Source organism: Ranitomeya variabilis, chromosome 5 (genome assembly GCF_051348905.1).
Source record: "Ranitomeya variabilis isolate aRanVar5 chromosome 5, aRanVar5.hap1, whole genome shotgun sequence".
Classification (NCBI taxonomy): Eukaryota; Metazoa; Chordata; class Amphibia; order Anura; family Dendrobatidae; genus Ranitomeya; species Ranitomeya variabilis.
Genome location: NC_135236.1, coordinates 122,455,162 through 122,474,122, shown reverse-complemented (window position 1 = coordinate 122,474,122; position 18,961 = coordinate 122,455,162). Strand labels below are relative to the sequence as shown.

Below are 18,961 nucleotides of genomic sequence, written 5' to 3'. Positions count from 1 at the left end.
AAGTACACTTCTAAGGCAAGAGCTCCCTCTGTTCAAAGGGCTTGTCTGAGACTTTGGAACCGGTAGTCAGTGATGAATATTGGGGTGTGCATTGATCCGACGTTTATGGGAGATATATTTTTGGCACTGTAGTGAAGGGACAAACCTAGGTCATTCTAACCCCTCCAACTTAATATCGGCAGATGGATGATATATGGGAGATATATTTTTGGAACCGTAGTGAAGGGACAAACCTAGGTCATTCTAACCCCTCCAACTTAATATAGGCAGATGGGTGATGCTATCCATGCCATTTTTCATCTCTATAGAAAGGTAAAAGTGAAATAGGAAACATGAAAATATCTACCGCCTGGAACCTCCAGGGGTGAAGATATCCTGAAGGTTAGGAATTTCATAAACTTCTAAAAGACCTAGATGATCCCACAACCAGCCACCATATGAGCTCACCAAGGGTAGGCACGTGGGCATAACCTTGATGTGCCATGCCTGCCTGCACTCCCCCTGGCCCCGACAGGAGCCCGCAGCTGGGCTGGGGTCCCTGGTTGCAGGTGCAGTGTGCTGGCCCATGCTGCTGGGAGCTGCAGAGTGCTGCCTGTACGGGCCCTACCTGAGGCGTCTCAACCTAATGCCCCCAGAGGGGGATTAGGGAGGGTGCTGCTGTCACCTTCAGGGTGCTTTATCCTCGCCTCGACCTCAACCCAGAAACCAAAAGGAATTGGGGAAGGAGTGGGGTCTTGACTTCGAACCAGCACCCGAGGGACTGGGGAAGGAGCGACATGGGGAATAGCCATCTCCACGTCAACCGGGCACCCTATAATAGGGGGCCGTGGAAGGAGCCATGCCAGGAGTCTCGCAGGAGACCCACTTTTCTTCATCTGTAATCCCGTCGTGGAAAAAAACGGAGTACGAAATTTTAGGTGTGCCTTCTATGCGACACTAAGCAAAAACTGGAGAAGGCTAACGCCGTCCAGGGGTGTATACTGCAGAGGAGGGGCCATGGTTAATCTTTTTCAGACTATGCATAGTGTCGCCTCCTAGTGGACAGCAGCATAACACCCATGGTCCTGTGTTCCCCAATGAGGCGACAGAGTAAATCAGAGTTTCAGTTTTTGTCATTGTTCATTCTGGGAAACCTGGTTCTCTGTGAGAGTGTTCCACTTTCCTAATCGGAGTGTTTCACTCCATAAAGATAAGTACCATTCCTGCCACATCAGGTTTAGTACTTCTCTTTTGTTATTCATTTTTATTATATGTAATTGTATATACGGGAATGTTTTGATCCCATTTTATATCATCTTTGTATATTTTTTTTATAAACACTGCCTACCTTTCTGGATTAAATATACAAAGTTTAGTAGCTCTGTTCCTCTTCCTCTGTAAACCACACTCCTGAAGCCATACACTACTTGTAACGGGTGTCTGATTGGCCTTTATAAACGATTGGTAGTGGCTGCTAGTACTTCATTTTATTATTGTGGAGTTCGCAGTGACCTTACTGGGGTGTATTAACACACATATACTGTGTGTGTATATATAGATATATATAATGAGCTGGAGTCAAAGGTGTATATAGCATATGCTACCAGTGAGTTCCCTAATAACTGGACTAGTTGTGGAAGCAGCTGAGACTTTGTCCATCATTTGTCAGTCAATTGCATAATTGTCCTGACGATTGATGGCAGCGGGGTTGCATCTTGCTACAAACTGGTGGTAGAGGTGGGATCTGCGTGACCCCCCACTGACTTCCTTGACAAATTAGTGGCAACGGTGGGATCTGCTCAATCTCTTTGCTGTTCTCCTTGACAGTATGGTTTATATAGTGATTTTGGTGTGACAAAACTCCCTTTAATTAGTAAAACAAAAATGAAGGAACATTTCCATCTTATTTCTTTCACGTCATTCATTGATTCATAAAACATTTTCTGCTGTGTTTTTGTATATAGCTTACCATCCTCATCTTTGAGAAATTGACCAGGCCGTCCTCTGTGTAATTCGGGGTTCCCTCCTCTATAAATGCCAAATCTGTAAGGTACATGCCCAGGTATGGCACACAGGGAGGGTCACAGCTGGTGACAGAAGAGAAAGCTTGTGAAATTATGGGGTGACTTTATAAACAGTTCATGTAAAGCAGGTACCTATGCCAATCACTGTTCTACAAAGAATAAATATCGAAACCAGTTAGTTTTGTCTTTGTTTCTATTATTTGAAAATTATAATAAAAAATTAGCTGATAAAAAAAAAATGTTGAAACTGGAAACGTTTGTGCTTAAAATGCAGAATTTTCAGAAAACTTATGACAGGTGACAGAGGCACCACAGACTTTCAATTGAGTCTGAGTACTTCTCCTTCTTTGTTTTAGTGATCAATGAAGATCTCAGCATTTGGATCAATCAAACCTCACGAGTCTCCATTGCATCTCATGCTTTCAGGTACACTTTACTAAAAAGTTATACTATGAAAAACCTCCTGTAATGCATGTAAAACCCAGTTTTGAAACCGATGTATCTGTCAGATGCACATGCAACAATTAAGCAAAAGGAAAAAAGTCTTACTTCTTCAAGGCCTCTCTGAGATTCTTAAATCGCCCTTCTGAAGACACCAACTTCTGAAGTCGGTCAATTAAGGTCTTTGTCTAAAAAAAATAACCATGGTTCAGAATTAAAGTAAATAAATTATTACACTTATCACAAATTCAGTACACTAAGTAAAAATATTCCAGTATCGAATCTAGAAACTTAGCGAGCTGCAATGAATTATGCAAAGCAATCTTGTCTAAGTAAAACTTCCCAAAATCCAAACCCAATGGCCTATAGTTCTTGTTAATCTGGTATTGGGGAAAAAAAAGCCTGGAATGCTGATTGCCTGATACGGCACTGGTTGGGGAGAGATCGGACGTTTACTAAGAAGAGAAATGGCAAGGTGAACCTCAAAGTTTCACTTTCTTCTACCGGGGGATAAGACGATACGTATGTTCACCAACCTAGGCCTATATTTAAATGTCCTGATAATAGTGGCTTGTTCTCTCACTCAATGCCACCTACTACTCAAAGCACGATGCCCCCTAGATGATTTTGCCCCACAGTTTTAGAGTCTAGTGACTAATTTTCAGAATTCCAATTCTGCTGGTTTTGCCTTCAGGCCCTCCACTGAAGATCAGTAGTACATGCAGGAACTATTTTTGATAATCTGACACCTTGCATTACCTGTTTAGACACCTTAATCCAGGTCCTCTTGAGACGGAAAATAGCGCTCCGATTCAGTGAAGAAGTAATCTCCAGAACAGCGTTGTAATTGTGTAGACACCGGCAAATATCGGCCACTGCTACCCACTTCTCAATGGTACACCCTCGTATGGCTGGCTCTTCACTCCGCAGGATCTCAGTGGCAATCAGGTTACTCATCTGACACATTCAAATACCTGGTTACTATGTCATTTAAACTTGGTGTTTCTCATATTAGGTATACACAACAATTTATCATGGAGAATAATTAAGTTCCAGAGAACTAGTCTGATTGCCGTATGTGGAGCCGGGGAGGAATTTTTCCCTAATATGGAGCTATTAGTGTTTGCCCTATGGGGTTTTTGCCTCCCTTTCGATCAACATGTTAGGCTATAGGTTGAACTCGATGGACTTAAGTCTACCTTCAACCCTAAAACTATGAAATTATAAGAATAGGGCTCTACATTGGGATTGCAGCATTAAGTATTCTGTGGTTTTGCCACAATCAGCCACTGAGCCTGTTATGGACCTGGTGGATAGGTGCACCTGGAATGACCTGATGGTTAAACTAGAAGACAGGACGAGCTCTGGGAAGTGGGAACTCTGCTGACCGCAAATCCTAATCCTATAACACACACACTAGAAATAGCTGTGGAGCGTACCTAACTCTCCCTAGACGCCTCTTCACAGCCTAAGAGCTAACTACCCCTAAAGATAGAAAAATAAGCCTTACCTTGCCTCAGAGAAAATTCCCCAAAGGTAAAGGCAGCCCCCCACATATATTAACTGTGAGTTAAGAGGAAAGTCACAAACACAGGGATGAAACAGGTTTCAGCAAACGAGGCCAGACTTACTAGATAGACTGAGGATAGGAAAGGGATCTATGCGGTCAGCACAAAAAACTACAAAAATCCATGCAGAGTGTGCAAAAAGACCCCCGCACCGACTCACGATGCGGAGGTGCCACTCTGCAACCCAGAGCTTCCAGCTAGCAAGGCAATATCATGTTAGCAAGCTGGACTAGAACTTAGCAAGAACTAAGAAATATATTCAGTACAAAATGAACAACAAAATGAACTAGCAGGGACTTAGCTTCGCTGGAGTAGACAGGTCATCAGAAAGATCCGAGAGAGATCTGAACCAGTGCTAATACATTGACAGCTGGCATGGAGTAACGATCTGAGTGGAGTTAAATAGAGAAGCCAGCCTAGCCGCAAACGAGGGCAGCTGAGGGAGCAACCTCAGAACCAGCAGTTCCACTCACAGCCACCAGAGGGAGTCCACGGACAGAACTCGCCGAAGTATCATTCATGACCACAGGAGGGAGTTCAAGAACGGAATTCACAACATGAGCCCCAACCCTTATGACCAATGCAGCCAGGTTACAGGAGTATATGGATGGGTATACTACTTACTCAGTATTATACCTCTACTGACTATATACATAATCTGCTTTTTATGCATATGAAATATATTACATGGTTGAAGTGTTTGCTTGTGCCCATGATATAGGGTGTCCTCTCGTTCTTGTCAGCTTTCATCCAGCCCTGGCCAAAAAATTCCCTGTAGGAAAAACACCAATAAAATGATTAGAAAACCAATACATTTAACTAGTAGAACTGATGACATAAGAATATATAGACACTTGGAACAAAGGATCATGAGTGCTTACCAATGGAATGGAAACTTGTATAACCAGCGATACCTGGAGAGACGTCTCATAGACAACCATGTATAGTGAGACATCTCCCATTCTCCAGATCCATTACTCTGATGGTGTTATTTTGTGAAACAGAAGGATCTTATAATCACAGGATGAGAAATCATCTTAGAACTTCTGAATATTAAAACTCTCCACAAGACTAAGACTACGTTCACATTAGGTTTCAGCAGTTCAAAAATGAGGTTTTATGTAGAAAACACTCTAGGGAACTCCTTTTTTGGGGGGCAGATTTTGGAGGAGTTTTTCTGTTTTCTGAAGCAGTTTTGAAGAGTTTTTGAAGATTTTTTTTGCCAGCGTTTTAATTGGACAGTTCATACTTTGGGGAGGTTTCCTTGGAGATGCTCTTTGAAAAAGTGATAGCAATTTCAGGAAAACTGCATGACCATGAACATTTCTGTGACTTCAAGACTTGCTGTAAGAGCTGTTATATGGCAACTCGCATGCACACAATTTGCTTTACAGGGTCAAACAGTCTTGGATTTTTTTGTGATAGCCACATTGTGGACACCCTAGTTCTTGGGTCACAACTAGTGTTGAGCGATACCGTCCGATACTTGAAAGTATCGGTATCGGAAAGTATCGGCCGATACCGGCAAAATATCGGATCCAATCCGATACCGATACCCGATACCAATACAAGTCAATGGGACTCAGGTATCGGACGGTATTCCTGATGGTTCCCAGGGTCTGAAGGAGAGGAAACTCTCCTTCAGGCCCTGGGAACCATATAAATGTGTAAAAGAAAGAATTAAAATAAAAAATATCGCTATACTCACCTGTCCGACGCAGCCGGGACCTCGGCGATTGTAAGCGGCAGCGTTGTTTCTTTAAAATTCGCGCTTTTACTTGCTTACGTGAATTCCCGGCTTCTGATTGGTCAGGGCGGCCATGTTGCCGGGACTCGGACCAATCACAGCAAGCCGTGACGAAATTACGTCACGGCTTGCTGTGATTGGTCCGCGTCCCGGCAATATGGCGCCGTGACCAATCACAAGCCGTGACGTCACGGGAGGCTGGACACGCGCGCTTTTCAAAATAAGCGCGTGTCCAGCCTCCCGTGACGTCACGGCTTGTGATTGGTTAATGGCGGCCATGTTCCTGGGACGCGGACCAATCACAGCAAGCCGTGACGTAATTTCGTCACGGCTTGCTGTGATTGGTCCGCATCCCGGCAATATGGCGCCGTGACCAATCACAAGCCGTGACGTCACGGGAGGCTGGACACGCGCGCTTTTCAAAATAAGCGCGTGTCCAGCCTCCCGTGACGTCACGGCTTGTGATTGGTTAATGGCGGCCATGTTGCCGGGACGCGGACCAATCACAGCAAGCCGTGACGTAATTTCGTCACGGCTTGCTGTGATTGGTCCGAGTCCCGGCAACATGGCCGCCCTGACCAATCAGAAGCCGGGAATTCACGTAAGCAAGTAAAAGCGCGAATTTTAAAGAAACAACGCTGCCGCTTACAATCGCCGAGGTCCCGGCTGCGTCGGACAGGTGAGTATAGCGATTTTTTTTATTTTAATTCTTTCTTTTACACCTTTTTACATTAATGTTGTTTCGATACCGATATCCGATATTACAAAAATATCGGATCTCGGTATCGGAAATTCCGATACAGCAAGTATCGGCCGATACCCGATACTTGCAGCATCGGAATGCTCAACACTAGTCACAACAATACAACCCCACTGACTATCATCAATACAATGCTACACCACAATCTTCATGTTGATAGAGCTGCCATGTAGCCATAGACTAAACCTTCTCTGCTTCAGATTAAACATTTCTACGGGTAAAAAAATCAATAACTAGTAAATATTTTAAAGGGCAAGCCAAGTATTTTGACTCTTCATCTAGGCTACACAACTACAGGCTGATAAGACCAAACTGTGTTTCCAGCACACTGACAGATGACATCTTGTATATATGGAGTAATCTGGGCCACATTCTGGTATTATAGGTTGGTGTTACTCACTCGTATGGGATCTTCTTGAAAATCAGGTGATCTAATAACGTGACTTGTTCTGCAATCTCCAGAGCAGAGAGAGACTCGAATGGATCCACCGGAGTGTTCAGCACCTGCAAAGTATACGCATACTGTACACTTCATAGTATTAGTGATGATGTGTGACCAGCTATGTCTTTCAAACAGCTACATGCACATTTAAATAGTTTAGGGTGTGAAATTCTGACAGATTCTCTTTAAAAGTTTTCTTTCATCTGGTTAAATAAGAATTGTCATGGGATATGGCCAATGAGAAACTATCTCTATTATCTCACAAAGTGTGAGTAGTATTGGGAAAGTAATAGGCCTTAAAATGGCTTCCAGACCCTTACATTTTGTATCAAAATCAGCAATCACCACTGGAGGCAGCATACAGAGACTGATGGGTGACTCAAGATGCAGCAGCACGTGATCTTTAGGGAATAACTAAAGTGAGTATTACTTAGCTTTTTATTATAAACACCTTAGTAATTATTATCTAAGTCACCTCAAGATACATAGCTGTAGGCAGATTAATGGTAACTAGTGATGAGCGAGTGTGCTCGTTACTCGGGTTTTCCGAGCATGCTCGGGTGTTTTCTGAGTATCTTGGGCGTGCTTGTAGATTATGTTTGTGTCTCCGCAGCTGCATGACTTGCAGCTGCTAGACAACCTGAACACGTGCAGGGATTGCCTGTTTGTTAGGGAATCCCCACATTTGCTCATCACTAATGGTAACTGTTCTTCATTGCTGTGCTGTCACACACTCTATCCATAATGTTTATTCAGTGTTTTATAGCTTTCTCTCCACATCTCTATTAGTCAGCTGTGACGTCCTCTCAAGATACAGATTCACTACAACATGGCTGCTGCACTCCCTGCCTCGGCTTTTATACAGGCTATGATAGTCCCTCCAGATGGGCTGTACTATACCATTTGATTTGATTACTGCAAAGTATTATGTGGAATCTCGCCCGACCGCCAAGTCATGAGAACCTTCTCTGATTGATAAAATCTTCTGCAATGTGTAAAATGGCAGCAGCTATTGTTCAAATTCACAATGTTCAGAGAATTAGTAAAATTTCAACATGAATTTGATTTGTGCATCTCTATTGGTTTGTACTTCTTCTCTTTTTCCCTCTCTCAGTCTATACTTTATTTTATGCCTAAAAACTCTGGGAATAGAGTGTGAAATATATAAATGATATATATCATATTAGAAAGTGAGGGCTGCTTTTTCTTCAAACACATCACCTCTTATACAACACAGCATCTCACACGGGGAGGAGACAAAGCGCAGGCCTATTTTTCTAATCTTATTTAATCTCCTTGCATGATGTAAATCCTTTCCTCATTTTTCTCCTCACTTTCACTGGCTGCTGCAGCTAATCACTGTGTCTGTCACATTAGACATGGAGCCTGATCTGCCGGCAGCAGGTTAGAGAGCAGGAGATGCTGAACAGTTCCTTCTGCTCCCTGACTGGACAGATTCATATCCCTGAAGTTTAAAGGGAACCTGTCACCAGAAATAAAGCTGTTAACCTGCAGCTAGGCGGTTAATCTTCAGGTTAACAGATTTATTATACTATTCTGCGCCTGCACGTAGCCAAATACAGCAGGAAGAAAATTTATTTTATTCCCGCCAGCATTCGGTTTCAGTCATGAAGGAGGGCGAGTATACAGAGCGGCCATTGTAACTGCGCCCCCAAACCTGACACTCGCTTTACAATGGGGCTCAGCTGTCAGTCAGGGCCGGGGGCGCAGTTACTGCGGTGACTGAACCCACGCCGCCCCAGCCTACATGACTGAAATCGAATGCTGGCGGAGAGTATAAAGATCATTTTCCCCCCTCTGCATTCGGTTGCGTGCAGGCGCCAGACAGCATTATAACACAGTTAACCGCCTCTCCTCTGAAGAAGCAGGGTGAAACGCGCGAACCGGGGCTAGGAGGCGGAAGCTTTAAACACCTTCCCTTATTGCAGCTGATTTAGGGTATACCTAGCATTCCATATTCCACTATCTTTGGATATCCTTTGCTAATATTCTGTTTCCTGGGTATAGGCTGTTAGAGACATAAGAATTCAAGCACTGAAACTATAATGTCCACTCGTGTGTGGCCCTTTTACAGGGAAGATTTTTAGGCTTTATTAAAATCTTGGGATTTTATATACCGGTACATCTCATTTTATTTTCTGTCCTAAGCATGTGCACTTTAGAATTTTAGTATGTACAGCCATCTACAGTACTTATTCTCATACAGGGAATCCTCTGAGATCAATTCTAAATAATTTTCATCTCTTTTTACATCAATGTTTGAATGAATTAGCACCTTATAACTTTTTTTGTTAATTTTGGGGGAAATTATTTGATCATGTGTCTGAAATTCATAAATATTTGTAATTAAAATTAGTATGGGATACCTTGCTGCTCCTTATAATAGTTGTTAGTATTCATGCCTTCTCGCCCCCCTGAGGAAGCGATAATAACGCGAAATGCATGTTGGGGAACGTGGCCGTGGTCTTGGCAGGATTTATACTAATCATGGGTAAATACTTTTGTCATTAAATGCACCCTGTCTTTACATGTAATGTATGCAGCATTTAGCCAGTGATATTACATGATAGACAGTGTTTCACTGTCTTTTCATTGGATGGATTTCCCTTTTAAATATATACTGTTCAACCGATGCTACCCATATCAGTTATTGCAATGGACACCTCCGGGGTCCCTCCCAACTTCATGCACCTATTCTGCTGCAAACATATTGTTACCATCTATCTTGACCAATTCTCCGACCCCCTTTTTTCACCTATGGATCAAACCACATTGTACCCAGATAAATTACACATTTTGTATTATTCATACTTTTTTTGCGTTTTTTTTTTTTTTTTTTTTTTTTGTAATATGAATCAAATTTATATACATTTTTAGCACATTTGGACTGTTTTTTTTCTACTTGGAAAGCAGATTTATTTGAGTTGCTAATCATTTGGGTATATTATTATCTTGATACTGGTATTCCTGCTTATACTTATAATAGTTGTTAGTATTCATGCCTTCTCATTCCAGTGTACATTCCTGAATTTTTTTTAAATGTTTTTATTCATCACTAAATAAACATCATGTTTTAATTGACTTTTTAGTCCCTTTTATTTTTATTCTTGATTATTACATCAAGAACCCTGTTTTTCATATATTCTCCAAAGAAGTGCAGCCCATTAATGACGGCCATATTGTAAATTGTGAACATTTGCATTTTTTATGTGCAGAATCCCAGTGTTTATACACTCAAAAACAAGTAAAAAATGTAGCAAAAATGCAGAGCAGATTGTTCATGGGAACATGGTCTTAGGGCAATTCTTGAAGGCATTGTCTGTCTGGCCTTAGGCTACAAGTCTGCGGTTACTCTAGGTTACTCTATGTGACTGCAGACTTGTGAATCCTCACACTGCGCGCACTGCGCACTGTGAGGATTCTTTGGTGTCGGCAGCGGGCGTGTGACAGCAAATATGCGATTTGCATAATTCCGGCCACATTCTGACTAGACTTATCCGGCCTCGCTCAATACACTTGCTCTGAGCAAGGCTGGGCCATCTAGTCGGCACAAGAAAGCAAATATGCAAATACATGGCCTGTGTCACATGACAGCTGCAGGCTGTCTTGACAGATTTGAGCAGGTTTTTCATAGTGGATGACAAGTTCAGGAGAAAGTAGCTGATAATTGGGGAAAGATGATGATTTTTCTGCTTATTAAGTTTCTTATTTTCACCTGTACTATGGATTTCTGCAAAGTTTATTGAAAGTACAGTTCCTTTTTAAGATTCTGCCAAGCATCCCAATATCGATGTCAATATAGAATGTAATATGTAAAAAACATTACATTTGATACAAAAACCTGATTTAAATATTAGGTAATTTTCAGATGACACATACCCTTTAAGAGTGCCTACACAAGACAAAATCCCTCCCCCCAAAAAATCTATTGATTTTTGCATTATTATCATTCATCAGACTTACCATGTGCTCGATCTCTTCGAGTGTGACCTGACTATCTCCAGGATCCTCCTGTGTCAATGTGCTGCCAATAGAACACATTGTTAGTGAAGAGGTTCCAGTGTGTGATTGTTCTGCCATTAATGTCTAGATGAAAATACAGGCAGGTGAACTGCAGCAGAGGAGATCAGCTTTTCGTAAAATGGGATAGGCAGGCTAATTAAAGGGAATTTGTCAGCAGGTTTTTATGATGTAATTGGGGAGCAACATGATTTAGATGCTGAGATCCTGATTCCAGCGACGTATCACTTCCTGTACTGTGGTTTCAATTCAACAGTATGTTATCAGCAGAAGATTATCACTGCCTGACTAGGTCTCACGTGCAGGTCAGTCCAGCTAATGTGTGTAACCCCCACCATTGATTGGCAGCCTGCTGCCAATTAGGGGTGTGGGCGGGGTTATACAGAGCTCATGCTCCTGACCACAACTACATCTACAACAGGGAAAACAAGGATTCTATCAAAACTACACCAAGCAGTCCAGTAAGTGATACATCACTGGAATCAGGCTCCTACATCATGCTGCTTTCAGAATCCATAGTAAAAACCTGCTGACAGATTTCCTTTAAAGTTAATTAAGTGCTACAGTGATGTTTATTGCTAAGATACCATCAGGCCTCATTTAGACATTCGTGTTTTTTTTCATACATAAAAACACAAGTTTCATCAGTGTTTGGTCAGTGTGTCAGTTTAACCATCAGTGAAAAAAAATTAAACTGCAACACTTCTGCTATAGATTGCAATGTTAATTAAGGACACCAAACCGAGAGCACCCCGATGCCATCCGTGTGCTGTCAGTGATTCACAGACCGTATACATGACAGCATACAGTGATACTGGCAGCAGAGGTGCTGCAAGAACGACAGTGAAGCCGCCATGATTCTGTTTCAGAATGGTGCAATACTTGGCCCGCCATGGGTGGCCAGAGCTTTGGCGAAGCTGCCATCACACCGTCTGGGGCTGTTCTGGATGCATTCGAGCTTGTGTTTTGCAATGAAACATGCCAAAAAACACACTCCATTGTTACACCCCATATAATTAAAAACACATCAAAATCCACACTGAAAAAAAATGCAGCAAAAACGGCATGTAAACAGCATAAAAACGCATGATCTTACAAAACTGTACCAATAACCATGAGTATTTTAGAAGCAGTTTTTAGACCTTGAATTTTTCAGCCAGAAAAAGATACCGTCCGGAAAAACCTCAGTGTGAATATTCCCAAATGGTGCTAAAGGCCAACGGTCGCAAGATTACGGTCCATACAGAGTTTTTTATGTGTTGTTTCTACACTGCTGTGCATTTTGTTAATTTTATGGCGTGCTTCTTCAGGTGCATAAAAGACACTGTGCGCACATTAAGAGATTTTTTGAGGCATAATGATCCAATGTGGTCTTCACGAGGCATCTACGCCAGAATCCGTGTGTTTTTATGACAAGGTTCTCAGATATGACGTTACTTCTTTTTTTTCTGTGATGAGGTTCTCATCAATAATATTAACAAATGCCTCCAATTAAAAATGTAGTATTCATTTTCTGATTCGCTTTGTCTTATTCCTCATATGCAGGCATGGAAACACCTTAGGTATCCATGGTTACGACCACTAGCAACCAGCCAACTGTCACTATAACAGTGGTCGTAACCATGGATACCTTAAGTCCTGCAATGCCTGGAAAGGGACATACGATCTTGGAGATGGGAATACCCCTTTAACCTGTGCTTTAATCATTTAAAGGGGTTGTCCAGGTTTGGCACAGAAGTTGGCAGTCAGTGCATTTTGTGAGAATTCACAAGTCTGCAGTCACACAGAGTGACTGTAGACTTTCATGCCAATCTTGGACAACCCATTTAATCCTCTACTCTTTGTGGTATTTTGGTCTTGCGGGCAGTCCTATGACATGGATCCGTCAATGAATTGAGTGAATTTTTGTCAGAAAATCCTGGTGTGACCTACAGCCTCATTCAGATGTCCATTTTTCACGTACATGTTCTATGCGTGGTTTTCACAGATAGAAAACATACCCATCATTGTAATACCACATGCACAGGACTAAAGCACACAAAATAGGCAAGGAGCATAATGTTACCAGAACATAAGGTCCACATGTCATGATCCTGACCGGGTTTTGAGTCCTGTTTTCCCTTTTTCCCGGTCTGGTCATGTCAAGAGTTAACTTTTCCCAGACTCTGTCTGGGCTCAGGTTGGCTATTTATCACCGCTGTTTCCTGCAGGCGATGTCAGTTATAGTTTTTGCCTAGTGCTGCTGTAGCTGACTCTGATTGCTCTGATTTGTCCTGCTGCGTTTGCTGTCTGAACCCCTATCTGTTTTCGCCTATTCACATCTTGTCTCAGTGTTTCCCTTTAGTGTGCTGACTCCCTGGTTTTGACTTGGCTTGTATCCTGACCTGCTTCTGTCTTTTGGCTTATCCGCTCCTGACTGTTACTGATCCCCTGACTTGTCTCTGGCCGTGTGTTTTGCTTATTCCTTTGGTACTGCGCTAGTCTAGGGTTTGACCCGGCCTGTTTGACTATTCTGCTGCCTCTTGTGGTAGCCTCACTGCTGCACTGCAGGCCAGCTCTGTTTAGGTGCAGTCCTGCTTCAGCTCTACTGCCACCTAGTGGAGCCCGCACCTACCTGCATGTATTGCAGCAACATGACACCGCAGTTAACTATTCTTTCAAGTGAAAGTCTTCATTTCAATTTATAGCACTAGTAAACTCGTATATAATATCCAACCAAAAAAATAAAAAATGGAGCACTAAACTCATTATAAAACTAATTTTATTGCAAATATAAAAATAAAGATACAGCAGAAAAATTATACTCCATTTTGAAAAGGCTATTGGGAAACGCACGACGGGGTTCTTCCTCCTGCTCATGTGCAGTACACGGCCACTATGAGTAAGCACTTTATTTAGTTTTAGACCGTTTTACTCAGTCCATTTGTGAGGCATTATATGGGGGGTGACTATATGGTACCAGTGTGGTCTGATGTGTATTTAACCCCCCAGTATTTTAAACTTGTTTGGGTAGCGAATATACCTGCTCCTTGGACCAATTATAATACAGTAACTATTATAGGTTATTTGTAAAGATGAATACTCACCCTATATTAGTTCATATAATGCTCTGCATATGACTTGGGATGTTTTTTATGGTTGTCCTGTTAACCTAGTCCTATTGTACTATTGGTAGATAGTTTTTCTGATGTATGTTTATTTTTGTAATTGCAATAAAATTCGTTTTATATTGAGTTTAGTGCTCTTTTTTTCTTTTTTGGTGGGACATACCCATTATAGTCTTTTGGGCTGTCCACATGGCTGTGGTTTTTGTAGACCATGTGTCCGTGCAAAAATCACAGAGACATGTCTGTGTTTTATCAGCATGAAAAGGATGAAAAGTAGAAATACAAGTCTATGGGTCTGATAAAATCACACAGATGGCATTAATGAGCTGTCCGTGATTAAATGGGTTGTCCACTACTCGTATAACCCCTTTTGAATCCCTGTTTTCCCCCCAGTATAATAACACTTTTACTCACCTCCGGTGCTGGCGCTGTCCCAGCAGTTTTGGCACTGGTTCTCCCAGGGATTGCCAGACATTGTTATGTTACGTGATCACTGTGGCCAATCAGCGCTGACTTCACTCTCCTCTCCTACAGATGTAATTGACATCCGGCTGTTCTCTCACTTCCCACGGATTTCTTGATTTTTCCAAAGGAGGGGAAAGCGAAGCCAGCGCTGATTGGCAGCAGGGATCGCGTGACTTAACAATGTCAAGTGATCCCCAAGAGAGCCAGCGCTAACATCGCCAGAACGGCGCCGGAGGTGTGTAGAGGTGTTATTATTTTACTGGGGGGAAACTCGGATCCAAAACACTGAGGACACTTGGACCATTTTTATGAGCTCGTGAACAATCACGGATGAGGCTTAAGTGTTGGCTGGGCACACATTTTACAATTATATTTGGCTTTCTTTTGTGTGCAGTATCCAGTGTACTGTCTCACCGAATAATATTAGCCGCAGCCTTCCTCTCCTGGGCCAGCAGCTCCGGGTTGTGGATAACTTCCTCCAGGAAGCTAATGACTTTGCTCTTCAATTGCAGGTTTGTCTCAAAATCCTAGAGAAGACAGAAACCACTTAGAAAAGAATGAGCATTAACCAGTTCATGACTTTTAAAGACATTTTTTTTTGTTCAGATATTCAATTAACTATTTACCCTTTTTTTCGCGACACATGGGGCTAATTTTTTAACTTTTTTATACAACCTTATAGGACTGGTAAAAACATTTTAAATTACTTTTCTCCAGTCGGTTAAAATTATTTTTATATATTGGACATATTTTATTTCAATTGGAGAGTGGGGGAAGGAGGGATAGGGCTAGAAACAGCAACTCAGACTGGCAGAGTTTCTTTTTTCATAGCGTTATTTTACTTATGCTTTTGTGTCTATTTTTTTTTTCATTTATTTTGGATACTGTGCCTCCCTTATGGTTTTAACAAACCTTTGGGGTAACATTTGTTTTATTACTGATTTTCCCTTTTACCGAGGCTCTTATATTAGACCCACTTAGAGGGGAATTTCATCTGCCTGCCTGTCTAGCAGAGCCTGCTAGATCTCCTAGGACCCAGAAGCTCCTGCTCCCTCCTTACTCCTGGGTCCAGAGGAGGAAGCACAGTCAGTGATTCTTAATCTATATACACAAGTGCTTGTTCAGTGCTGTGTATACAGAGATTGAGAAGGTAAACATGGTAATAAATAATGTTTTTCTTCTGTCTGGTAAGTCTAGCTGTATGTCACAGACAGCTCCCCACCCACATAGCTGCAGGATATTGTGCAAGCTGCTTAGACCATATTGACATTTTAGAATGTTAAAAGGGTGGTCCTAAGTCAAAATAAATTTTATTCTAAATCCCTATGTATTTAGCTATTTTCTAATATACTTGTATTTCATCAGAGCGAGTGGTATAGGTTGCGGTCACTGCTACAGCCCCCTCCCTGAATCAAACCATCATCAGAGCAGGGGGCAGAGGCAGCAGTCACTGCCACAGCCCCCACTCTGAAACGAACCATCATCAGAGCAGGGGGTAGAGGCAGCAGTCACTGCCACAGCCCCCTCTCTGAAACGAACCATCATCAGAGCAAGGAGCAGAGGCAGTAGTCACTGCCACAGCCCCCTCTCTGAAACGAACCATCATCAGAGCAGGGGGCAGACGTAGCAGTCACTGCCACAGCCCCCTCTCTGAAACAAACCATCATCAGAGCAGGGGGCAGAGGTAGCAGTCACTGCCACAGCCCCCTCTCTGAAACGAACCATCATCAGAGCAGGGGGCAGAGGTAGCAGTCACTGCCACAGCCCCCTCTCTGAAACGAACCATCATCAGAGCAAGGAGCAGAGGCAGCAGTCACTGCCACAGCCCCCTCTCTGAAACGAACCATCATCAGAGCAAGGAGCAGAGGCAGCAGTCACTGCCACAGCCCCCACTCTGAAACGAACCATCATCAGAGCAGGGGGCAGAGACAGCAGTCACTGCCACAGCCCCCTCTCTGAAACGAACCATCATCAGAGCAAGGAGCAGAGGCAGCAGTCATTGCCACAGCCCCCTCTATGAAACGAACCATCATCAGAGCAAGGAGCAGAGGCAGTAGTCACTGCCACAGCCCCCTCTCTGAAACAAACCATCATCAGAGCAAGGAGCAGAGGCAGCAGTCACTGCTACAGCCCCCACTCTGAAACGAACCATCATCAGAGCAGGGGGCAGAGGCAGCAGTCATTGCCACAGTACTCTCACTGAAACGAACCATCATCAGAGCACGGGGCAAAGGCAGCAGTCACTGCCACAGCCCCCTGCCTGAAACGAAGCATGCCGCTCATTTCAGGGGCTGTTCTCGTCCCTGCTGTGTCCCTTCCTGTGAACTGTGCGATCTGCAAAGTGACAGAGTCCACTCTGTCGTCGGCTCAGATCAGTAATAATCAGCCGACAACAGAGTGGTGTCTGAATACCCGGCATGCAGAAGACCAATGCAAACCCCACAAGTGACGTCACTGGTCTCCTGCATGCTAGGTATTCTGTCACCGCCCTGTTGCCAACTGATTATTACTGATTACTGATACATTTCCTAATGTGGCTTTGAAGAGTTCTTGAACAGTTTTTTTTTTTTTAACACATATTTTTTTTGCAATCTCTGAACAGCCAGTGCGTAGTTTAGAGAATTTTCAGGAGCCACTTCAAAGAAATTATATTCACTCTCAACCCCCCCTCAAGGCATGTTTCAATACCCGAATCAGGAAAAATCATCAAAACATTGAAGATATAACAGCGTTGGTTTATAAGTGGTTTTGCAATAGAAATGAAAATGAAGACTCTTTCAAACGTTTATAAAGTGATCTTTTAGGAATTCTTTGGAGTAGACCTGCTCTAAGAAACTCTGTGCGCATACCCTTACAAACTCCCCAAAAGATTGCGCTCACTGCTGGATTTTTAGTTAACTCATTCTATAGCCAGTAGTCTGCAGGGAAACAAAAAGCCTGTAACAGCCAAATGGGGCAAATTTGTTTGAATGAAATCTAATTGCAAACTTGACTTAAAAAAAAAAACCTAAAAAAAAACAAATTGTCCCTGATGGTGTCCAGAGAGGTCCAGGACAAGAGTATATACAAATGTAATATGATTACATTCTCCATACAGTACCCTGACTAGAGACGCTTTGTAATATAGGATCTTGGCACACACCTGGGCATGTTTGGAAACCCAATGTCTCAGGACATTGAGTACACGGTTTGTTGCCGCTCTTCTGATTACAAATTCTTTGTCACCGTTCCTCTGATCTGAAGGAAATCCTGCAACATAAACCACATACACAAAATGTCATATATCCTGCTTCATGTATATCTAATGTGATGCCAATGAAAACAGAGTTCTCGGACTTAAGGCCCCGTCACACATAGCGATTTACCAACGATCACGACCAGCGATACGACCTGGCCGTGATCGTTGGTAAGTCGCTGTGTGGTCGCTGGGGAGCTGTCACACAAACAGCTCTCTCCAGCGACCAACGATCAGGGGAACGACTTCGGCATCGTTGAAACTGTCTTCAACGATGCCGAAGTCCCCCTGCAGCACCCGGGTAACCAGGGTAAACATCGGGTTACTAAGCGCAGGGCCGCGCTTAGTAACCCGATGTTTACCCTGGTTACCAAAAAAAACTAACAGTACATACTCACCATCTGATGTCCGTCAGGTCCCTTGCCGTCTGCTTCCTGCTCTGACTGAGTGCCGCCGTACAGTGAGAGCAGAGCGCAGCGGTGACGTCACCGCTGTGATGTACTTTCACTTTCACTTTGCGGCGCTCAGCCAGTGCGGGAAGCAGACGGCAAGGGACCTGACGGACATCAGATGGTGAGTATGTACTGTTTGTTTTTTTTTACATTTACGCTGGTAACCAGGGTAAACATCGGGTTACTAAGCGTGGCCCTGCGCTTAGTAACCCGGTTTACCCTGGTTACCAGTGAAGACATCGCTGGATCGGTGTCACACACACCGATTCAGCGATGTCAGCGGGACCTCAACGACCAAAAAACGGCCCAGGCCATTCCGACACGACCAGCGATCTCGCAGCAGGGGCCGGGTCGCTGGTACGTGTCACACATAGCGAGATCGCTACTGAGGTCGCTGTTGCGTCACAAAACTTGTGACTCAGCAGCGATCTCGCTATGTGAGACGGGGCCTTTAGAGACATTTCAAAAGTTTACGATCTTTAAAACAACAATCAATGACACACAAAGACCACATTTTATCATTAGATACTGGAACACGATTGTGCAACTATTATGGGATATTTCAAAAAGTCACAAATGATGAATTAGGCTAAAATATTTGGCTAAGGAAATCCATGAATATTATGCCAAATATAAACAACTCCAAACCAAGTAGAGTTAACTTAAAATAAAAGCACAAATTAAATAATAAATGAGGGAC

At 43.0% G+C, this 18,961-nt stretch overlaps 1 protein-coding gene across 5 annotated transcripts in view; it reads right to left on the bottom strand.

Annotated features, from left to right (window-relative positions):
- Positions 1-18,961, bottom strand: part of RASGRF1 (Ras protein specific guanine nucleotide releasing factor 1) — a 113,864-nt gene that overhangs the window by 15,418 nt on the left and 79,485 nt on the right. For 3 of the 5 annotated variants that reach the window (XM_077263185.1, XM_077263186.1, XM_077263187.1), the window contains 8 exons: positions 17,717-17,823; positions 14,989-15,101; positions 10,946-11,006; positions 6,920-7,023; positions 4,700-4,784; positions 3,204-3,401; positions 2,553-2,632; positions 1,949-2,066 (listed from right to left, as the gene is read on the bottom strand). In XM_077263185.1, coding sequence (XP_077119300.1) covers positions 1,949-2,066; positions 2,553-2,632; positions 3,204-3,401; positions 4,700-4,784; positions 6,920-7,023; positions 10,946-11,006; positions 14,989-15,101; positions 17,717-17,823 — 866 coding nt within the window. Of the gene's footprint in view, positions 1-1,948; positions 2,067-2,552; positions 2,633-3,203; positions 3,740-4,575; positions 4,785-5,235; positions 5,472-6,617; positions 7,024-10,945; positions 11,007-14,988; positions 15,102-17,716; positions 17,824-18,961 lie in introns of those variants that run through there. The other 2 variants (XR_013215610.1, XR_013215611.1) reach the window with 2 other exon arrangements.